Source organism: Phalacrocorax aristotelis, chromosome 3, assembly GCF_949628215.1.
Source record: "Phalacrocorax aristotelis chromosome 3, bGulAri2.1, whole genome shotgun sequence".
In the NCBI taxonomy this organism is placed as follows: domain Eukaryota; kingdom Metazoa; phylum Chordata; class Aves; order Suliformes; family Phalacrocoracidae; genus Phalacrocorax; species Phalacrocorax aristotelis.
Genome location: NC_134278.1, coordinates 119498270 through 119507609, shown reverse-complemented (window position 1 = coordinate 119507609; position 9340 = coordinate 119498270). Strand labels below are relative to the sequence as shown.

At 42.8% G+C, this 9340-nt stretch overlaps 1 protein-coding gene across 5 annotated transcripts in view; it reads right to left on the bottom strand.

Moving 5' to 3' along the window:
* Positions 1 to 216: 216 nt before the first annotated feature.
* Positions 217 to 9340, bottom strand: part of LOC142055409 (protein ELYS-like) — a 47332-nt gene continuing 38208 nt past the window's right edge. For all 5 annotated transcript variants that reach the window (XM_075089339.1, XM_075089344.1, XM_075089343.1 and 2 more), the window contains 7 exons: positions 8517 to 8619; positions 7508 to 7614; positions 6703 to 6887; positions 3749 to 5588; positions 2838 to 2971; positions 2266 to 2372; positions 217 to 1618 (listed from right to left, as the gene is read on the bottom strand). In XM_075089339.1, the coding sequence (XP_074945440.1) occupies positions 1426 to 1618; positions 2266 to 2372; positions 2838 to 2971; positions 3749 to 5588; positions 6703 to 6887; positions 7508 to 7614; positions 8517 to 8619 (2669 nt within the window). In that variant the 3' untranslated portion in view covers positions 217 to 1425. The remainder of the gene's footprint in view (positions 1619 to 2265; positions 2373 to 2837; positions 2972 to 3748; positions 5589 to 6702; positions 6888 to 7507; positions 7615 to 8516; positions 8620 to 9340) is intronic.

The window sequence follows — 9340 nt, the reverse complement described above, 5'->3', positions numbered from 1 at the left end:
TTGGCGCTTTTTAAGCTTTCATTCAGCCATCAGCACTCCCAAGGAGAAAACTATCCAAGTGCATGCAACTGCTTCTCTAGAATGACCTGTTCTGAGACAGAAAAACCATGGCCCCAGAAGAAACTTCTTCTACAAGCTTAATCCGTAGTTTATACATTCATCCATTAAGTACAGGATATTAGTTAAGCAATAAATTATTTCTTAGAGTAACTCTAGTAGTTTTTACTAATTGAAAAGTTTAATGTCAGGTTCCACCATTCTGTAGTCTGCAAAGTTGCATCCATATATAAATTAACATACATAAAAATAATCCATTGTCTAAAAGACTGCACATCAAAATAGTACTTCCGTGTCTGCTTTTAAAAGAATAGGGTTTTTAAAATTTATTTTTACAAATGGAAGCTTTATAGGGACATTTACTCCAGAATCCAAGATTATTCATGAAACAATTATCCAAAAATATGGTTTGTGACTAAGAATTCTGTACATTTTGTACCTTTTCCAGACTGTTGTGTTAGCTTTACCTCAGGTTTTCAGCGCTGTGACATGCAGCCTTCAAATATTGCAAGATACGTTGACAGAAAATAACTATTTCCATTACAGTAGCATTCCTATTAACCTTATGAAAATAATTGTGGCTCAAATGTCAAAGCATGTGGGCAGTATCCCTTTAAATTTGATATGCTATTGTAACCATCACGCCCTCTGCCCAGTTAATTTTTTGCTGACAACAAATGGTAAAAAGCAGTGAAACATCTGAGGTGTGACGTAGTTTTACGAACTAAAGAGCAGCTTTGCCAAAGTTTAAGACAAACAGATACAAAAAAAATATTGCACAACTTAAAATACAACTGTTTACATTCTGACTTCGATACAGTACAACGTAACCGTGAATGGAAGGAGTTACCAGTTTGTAGTGTGAGGCCGATTATTTGAGCCAGACGGTCAAACACCATTTATAGAATTCCAACTAGTACGTTTCAAGTGTTTACTTGTTACAGGAGTTCTAAGCAAACTTTTAAAAAGCTTGAGAAGCTTTTGGCCTCACTTTTCAGGGTCAGCAACTCTTGCAAACCAACAGTAACATTTCTGAGCGATACAGGCCATTCAAGCCACTATTCCCTCAAAAAGCTATCAGACAGTGAGCGTATTGTGAAGTATACATTTTTATTCAACATTCCTAAAATAAGCTGTATTTACAGATCATATAAATGTATGAAGTCTTAATATAAAATAGAAAACTGCATTTGGCTGAAGGAATTCCACTCCGTATGGAGTTACCTATTGAAGACCATTTGTTTATGAAATTTTACAATAATTTATATAAATTATCTCTTCCAAATTAGATGAGTTTTTCTTTTTACTAATGGACACAATTCTGATGACTTTACAAAGAGTGGTGTACGTTAGAAACCTAAAAAACTGTTACAGCATCTTCCGGCGCACAACTGGCTTTGGGAAATTTGACAGTCTTTTTTTGGTCTTTCGTACAGTCCTCTCCGCCGCCTCTGCGGTTTCTTTCTGTTTGCTTTTTGTTCCATCCACTGGACTTCCTAAAGGAGAGATGACTTTTATTTCCACTGGTGGAGGTGACCAAGAACCTTCCAGTCGTGGGGTTCTGAAAAGAAACAGAAGTATCAAATTCATTTTTTTATGACTGGCGGTATTTAGTAGAGGGGGGAATAAACCCGTGGAACTACAAAGTCAACGCCAAAGAATCATCTGTCGGTTTCTTTGCAAACAGGACCAAGGCAGAAAAGGTACCTAAGTAAGCTTCCTTTCGCATTCATTCCTCACCAGACCTTCCCAAGCATTCTCAGTCACATTCATATGAGCTTTTAGAGCCCCGCCACCTCAGCTTTTGAGAGGCAAATGCCTCAAAGAGTTTCCCAGAAGGAACCAGAAAACATGTCCGGAAACAAAAGGTTCTCTTTACTCATTTTCTGACCCCCTCCTACCTTGTATGGGGAACTAAAGACCACAAGAGCGCGGTTTCACGTGACAGAATAAGACAATATAAGAGCACGCCGTCGTTGCAAAAAGTAGTATCCACTTGCCCTTTTCCACCCCCTCCCTCTTCTGCTTCCGTTAGAAAACTAAACCATTAAGCGGGGGAAAAGGTGCCTTAGGCCAGCGAGCTGGAAAGGCTTGTAAAGTCAGAGCGGAATTGCACAGCCGAGTGAGGAAGAGGAAGTCAGGTGGCTAACAGCTGAATCAGCACCGCAATAAAGGAACGCGAGGAAGCGGTCAAATAGAATTTCATACTTGCTGGCTTTCTTCATTTTTGATTTTGCAGTTCTACCTCTCTTCAGTTTTTGCTTTCCCACAGGCTCTATGGATTTGGTATCCTCTTCCTCTTTAGTTGGAAGCTCCTGGGTTAAGGAAACAAAAACGTTGCTCATACACAAGTTCTTACACTTCTACAGAATACAAATGAACGTTTCTTTTAGGAAGTCCTGACAAAGTTACTTCCAAAAGCATTACAAGTTCTCTCCGCAAAAACAAACCTTCCGTCTCAAATTATTGCACCATCCTAAAAGTTCAGATTCGGAAATTAGCAGATAACACACCAAGTAAGTTTAAAGCAAGCCACTGTGCCTTCTGTAAAAGGCAAAGCAATGCTTAGTCATTCTTGACTTAGATTCAGAACTGATTTTTGCAGCTAGTTTTCAGGAAGGAAAGAACAAATTGTTGACTTGATGAATTTAAAGCTCTTAAGATCTAAAGCTTTTTAGATACGCTTTCAAAGAAAACGGCAAGGCATTGCAAAGTATGACTTGAAGAAGCAGCACAGAGCAAAAAATCAAGGACATGAGACAACTAGAGCTTTTACTTACAGCTTCTTTCACACTTTGGGAAGTGGCAGACACATTTTTTCTCCTTGACCTCAAAAGAGGGGGTGAAAAGACAAATTCAGAAGACAAGTCCGGGTCTAAATCCTTCAACTGCACAGGATGGTCTGCTTTTCCAGCTAAAATGACAATGTATCGTTAACATGCACATACGTTACACAGAAAGGACAGTGACATTAAATTATAGCTGATAATCAAGAGCACAATATCTTCCTGAAAGAAAAGGTCCAGTCAGGTTTATAAAAACACTCCATGTGGAGATACTTTTCCCCTAATAACTGCCTCTTGGAATCCCTTCTTCTACAGGAGGTTGTGCAAGAAAAATGAGCCAGTGCAGTGATTTCACCTGCACTTACATAATCAAAGATATTATGCTCAAGAGGCATCAACTGTCCTTACACAACTCAAAAACAATCACAGTCTAATAAAAGTAAAGCTATGTGCAGAAACTTCACTAAGTATATGCTCACAAAAGAACAATCACATAATTAAAGAGCTGTAGCGTTTGTTGTGCGATGCAGCTCCTTTCAAGTTAAAAACTGAACAGAATTTGGAAGCAGGTCTCCTTTACTTCTCCTGTAGTGGGGGAAAGGGATGGCTATCAGGTATTAACAGATACCCTCCAGTTTTTGAAACTGACAGAAATTAATCTCATGCAAAGAATTCAGATTAAATTTCATTTCACTCTACTTAGACCAGCCTCCTCCTCTGTTTCCACCACAACTAGTCAGCCAGTCACGTAGAGTTCAGAGAAAAGATGAATTTCCTCTTTCCACATTTTTAAATTTTGCATGCTTACATTCTTCACAATACTTAAAGCCATCCTTGCAGTCTGTTTTGTGTAGTTTACAAGAAAGCCATATGCCCTATTTTGTGCACGCCCACAAGGCACCTACCTTTAAATTTCTGCGTCAGCTTTGTCAGAGGAGGAGAGAAAACGAAGGACTCCTGTTCCTCAAGAGAGGGCTTCTGGTGCGTGGCAGTTTTGCGGGATGTGGTTCTTGTAACACGGTCTGTCCAAGTTCTTGATCTTTCATCGTGTCCTGATGGGTTTATGTCTTCAAGCAGCAGAGGCGTGCCATCAGGTCCTGGGCGAAAGGCCTCCTCCCCTGTGCTCTGCTCCAGTATCAATTGTCTCTTCCTGCCCCGACGCCCCGTCCTCGCTGTACTCCTGGGTGTGGCCGATCCCTCGTTGGGCTGTGCAGGCGTTTGCTCATGAGTATCCATTTTTCCTGGTTTAGCCTGTGGAACTCTTCTTGTTCTTCTCTTAGGAGTATCAAGGACTTCCCCTTTCCCACCCGCGTGTACGTCTTCCTGAGCAGAGGTAGATTCTGTGTTTGCCAAGAGACTTTGTGTCCCCCTCCTAGCACTTCTTCTAGGAGTGAGAGCAAGTTTGAATTCTGTTTGAGGAAGCAATGATTTAGACAGATCAAGGTCAGAAGTTTCAGAAACTTCTGACAAACTTATCTTTCTTCTTCTGCCTCTTGTAGTTGGCACGGGTAAAAGGAGTTGGTCATGAGGCTGCACCTCCTGATCCTTGACAGTATTCTCAGTAAGCTGTAAATTAACACTTTTCAGTTTTCTTGCACTTCTGCTGGGGCTGACTGCTGTTTTTATCCTATGATGAGTGTCAGCCTGGCCAGTTTCTTCATCTCCTGCTGAGCTTTTTCCTCCTCTAGTCCTTCTGGAAGTAGCAGAACCAGTAACGCTACCTTCAGCAGGAGAAGTTCCCTCAGTAGCCTCTTCCAAGAGTTCAGATGCAGCTTCCTTTGCTCTCCTTAATCCTCTTCTTGGAGGAACGGCTACGGACTGCGCGCTGACGGACAATCTTTGCCCATCGGATTGGCTACTTTCTACTTTTACTAAATTAGCCACTTTAGGCTTCCTCCCTCTCCTGGGAGTAGCAGGGGTCACAGGCAGTTGCCCCTCTTGAGCATTTCCTTCTCTCTGAAGACTAGAAGTCTCAGGTGCTTCCTTTGTTCGCCTGGTACTTCTCCGAGGAGACAGTCCAAACAAAACTGGTTTGTCTGTCTTCCGTAGCTGCTGATCGCCCGCCAATGGAATACTTAGACTTCTACTCAGTTGACCCCTTGCGCGCGTTCGAGGAGTGGTGACATACTCTGCTTGATGTATGCCGGGTTCCTCTTCCACTCCTTCTGGCACAGTTGTTAAGGGGGCTTTTGCCTTCTGGAATCGAGTTACCTTTTTACCTATGGTTTCATGAATTGATTGTTCTACAACCTCAGATGTAAACTCTTTACTTCTTGTGTCTTTGATTACATCCAGTAAGTTCTCAGCAATAGCTACCTTAATGGGTTCAGGCACATACGGGAGTGACTCGGCAATGTTTTGAGACTCCTGGTCACTAGTTACAGTGGACACTGAGTTTGTAGCGTGTTCTTCCTTTTCAGTATTTCCTAAATCGTCCACAGGTTTTTCCTCTGCTGTCGTGCCAGCCGGTTTAGAGGCATCTACTAAGGAAGGGTCTCCTATCTCCGCTTCACCTTCTTCTCCTTCCAAGACTAAAGTAAAGTTACTCTGAGATATGAAAAGCTCTCCATCTCCCTCAGCTGCATCACATTCGCTCTCTCTACTGTCAGGCAAATCACACGCAAAACGTCGCTCTATAGTATCGTAGCTGTATCGAAGATTGCCTGACGGATGTAGTTCACTAAAGGGTGACGTTTCAGGTGCTTCCTCGGAGCTTTGTGCCTTAACCGCACCATCTTCAATAACCTAAAGTTAAAAAATGTCTGTTAATGCACTATTAATTACCAAACAGACTAGCCTGAAACTGAGCTCCATGGTGAAATGTTGCTCCTCCTTTCAGATCACCGCTGAATGTAAACTTAGAAACATACAGCATACTCCCTTCTACAGATAAAAGCTTATGCGCGTAAGGGACAGAGAACAGAGCATTCCGTGTATGCAATCACATGCTCCGTCTGTGAGGTTTCTGGTCATGGCTAACGACTGGCCACCACCCGCGAACACACTGAGCATTTCACAATGCAAGCTGTATACACACCTGGCTGTAATCGTCTCACTGCAGTGCTGACTACAAACCCACACAGGGTGCCTGACTCGGCATCTAAGAGCATCTAACAGGGCAAAACACAGTTATGCCCCCAAAGCTTAAAGTTTCAGCCATGACAGTTGTGACCGCAACACTTGGTCGCACTGGCCAGGCGTCACATCCGACAACTCAACGCTGCGCCTTAAGCAATCGCTTGGATTGCAGGAGACAACACGTGCATTCTAAATACCTCCATCCCAGGTTTTGTAGTTCCCTGTACTGAGCAATTCTTCTTCCCTGCTGGATCCACGTGACAGTCTCAGGCTTTTTTGTTGAGAACAAAAGTAGTATCTGTTACTTATTTCAAGTGACCCGGGTGGCCAAGACAATTTATTCCCTGTGTAAAGACCTTTGCCCAACCCTCTAAGTTGTAGCGCTAGCCAACGACGGCAGAAGGAAGAAGCCACTCAACAGGAGCCTCCATGCAATCTGCTTATTTGCTTGCCTCCTGCCTTGCCAGAAGTCGCTAACGCATCCCATCGTAGCAACGGGCCGTGCTTCAAAACTAAATTCAAGAGATACTAGTCTGCATAAACTCTCCTTTTGTGCTTACAAATCTGCAAACAAGAAAGCAGTGGTACTTTGTCCTAAACTCAGTGAAGGCAGGCGAGCCAAAAACACATGTTCACATGTAAATCAGTAAGGACCAGGTGTATCAGAAGCAGAAACACTTGAGACATTTCTGTGTGCCTTCTGACTGTCGGTACGGCAGGACCGTCCTCAATCTGCAACGTGTCTCCTATTTTGTAGAAAATGGGAAAATAGTTTACTTACATTAAAGTCGTCAGTTTTAGGAAGATTGTTGGAAACAGTTCTTTCTTCCTGTGGAAAAGCAACATTTTCTTCAGCTTCAGCTGCTTCTAGGTTATGTTCTTTAGGTAAATCCACACACTTCCCCTCCAGGTGATTTCCTGAAGGAGTACTGACCACATCCTCACTCTCAAGGATGCTTATCACACCTGGAAGAGATTTATATCGTTTTAACCTAACTGCTATAAAGAGGACACAGGTAGTAAGAGAGGGAGCAGGGGCCAACAATACAGCTCTCCATCCTGCCACGCCTATTGGGCTTTCTCCAAAACTAGAAGCCAGAACTACCTATCTGGTAGTGGAGGCAGCCCCACAATAAATTTACAACAGGAAGGGGAAAATCAGCTGGCAAGTCCATGGAGAGAAACAACAGCAGAGCAAAGGGCGGCTGGAAGGGCACACTGATAGCTAGTTATTCTTCACAGCCTGAACACCAAGCATGCATCCTCTTTTAAGGTAGTAACTCAAGCAGCAGATCCCATAGCTCACAAATTACTAGTGGTGCACAACATTAAAACAAACACTGATGTCTCCTTCTAATATTGGAAAATCTACCAGCTTTCTCAATAGCTTTATCAAGAGGAGGAACATTCACTATGCATTGCTCTACAGGGACTTTCTTTGAGTTTAATTACAGTTAGCAGAAACACGCTAGTACTACTTCCATCTGAGAGACCTGTAGCGGTACGGCAAACTACACATTGTACTTCAGGACTTTAATTACTCGGCTGCCTCAGCTCACGTAACATCTCCAACATACTGTACATACGTTGGCTGTCTGCCTCCGGGGACTCAGAACGCTGCGGATTTGTTACAGCTGGTGTGGCTGCTTCTTCTGGTGCAGAGGACATTTTCCACTCCTGGCCGTTTGTTTCACTTCATGGATAGAAAGAGAGAAATTCGTCATCATTGAAGAGCTTCACAGATCACTTTCTCACTGTAAAGTCTTCAAGTTCCAAAACAGAAACAACGAAGAAAAGTCAGGAATTCCTTTACCAACCTAGCTACAGTCATTTTTATGCAATGAATTCAGTACTTGCCATTCTTCCCAGCTGTCTAACGCTAGATAATAACCTAACAACAGAGTCGTATTAAAGAATGATGTGTCATTTGGCTTCTGTAGGAAGAGTGCAACTGCTATATTGGAGGTTTAGGACAAACCAAACAGAAGTTTGTACCAGTTTGTATCAGCTGCCCCTGGAAATTAAGGGTTATGTTCTCTCTTTAGCACTCAGCATTTGCAGCTTCTAAAGTATCTGGTGAGAAAACTGCTTCCCTTCCCAGAAACAAATAGATGCTAGTCGAGCACACACAGCACATATAGAAAGTAAGTGGACAAAATGCTGCCAGGAAGTATCCAAACCCCCAGATGAACCCGCTAACGTTAGGGGAATCTCAGGTGTGATGTTTAGCTACACCATTTTCAGACAAAAGCAGGGCCTATGTTCACAGTATCTGTCCTGAGGAATAACCCTCAAACTGTAAAAAGGTTTATATAGCCTGTTCAATGAAGAAATCTTTATCACCATGCTTTATCACCATGCTCTGGGGTCTGCAATGATTTGAGGAAAAAACAGGCTCAAACTGGCAGCGGGTCCATCCGACTTATAGTCAAGCCAAATTAGTTCTGTTCGCAGACAGAAATGAACAGAAAAGCTGTTCTATGGAAGAACACAGGAAAGAACCAAGACCAGGTCAAAATCAGGGTTTTCAAACACAGGAAAGCCAGCACTTGCATGTCGTGTGAGCCCAGAGATGTACCTGTGCTATAAGCTTACCTTTCACTTGCAGTCCCAAAAGTAGCAGCCTCAGCAGCTTCGAATGCCGAGTGACCATCCTCAGGAAGGGGAAGGCAGTCAGCATTTGAGTCTTCAACAAAGCCTACAAAAACAGACAGAGGGAACACTTCCCTGTTGCACTCGGCTTCATTTCTTTTAAAATGCTCACATGACTTTGAAGCGAGCCTTTACGCATTTCATCTAGGACAGTCACCTAACTAAAGAACGCTACCAAGGCTTCAAACGCACAGGAGGTCTGAAGTCTTCTTCCCAACAAAACAAGAAGTGTGATGTGTCATTTCAGTCAAGAAGACAGTGACCACTGATACTCCGTCCACAAACTAAACTTGATATGTTACTCTCCCAGTACTTCAGAAAACACCCCTCCTTCCTACAACTGGGAAGTAGGTTTTCTTATTTCTCTTTGGACATTCATCTCATTCCAGCAACACTTCCTTCCTTTCTTGACTCCATTTCCCCTTTTGTACAAGAATGCATCTAAGGTCTTGTCTTGTTCTTTTCTCTAGTGACTGACCGGTGCTGTTGAAACCCAACTACTTGCTAACCTGTTTTTATCTCAACAGGTTCGAGTTTAGAAACATCCTCCTTTTCTTCTTTGTTTCTAGTGCCTACCTTCCTCCAGAGCCAGCGACTACCTTTGCACACAGTGTGCGGGGCTGGGATAATACTGCGAGCTGAGGCCAAACAAGAGCTATACAGACGGCCCTCTAATCCTTCCAGAGTACTGAAATTGTACACAGCTCTCTGTGCCACCAATGACAAAGTTTCTTCAAAAAGTTATTCTTTAATGATTAGTCCCTTAT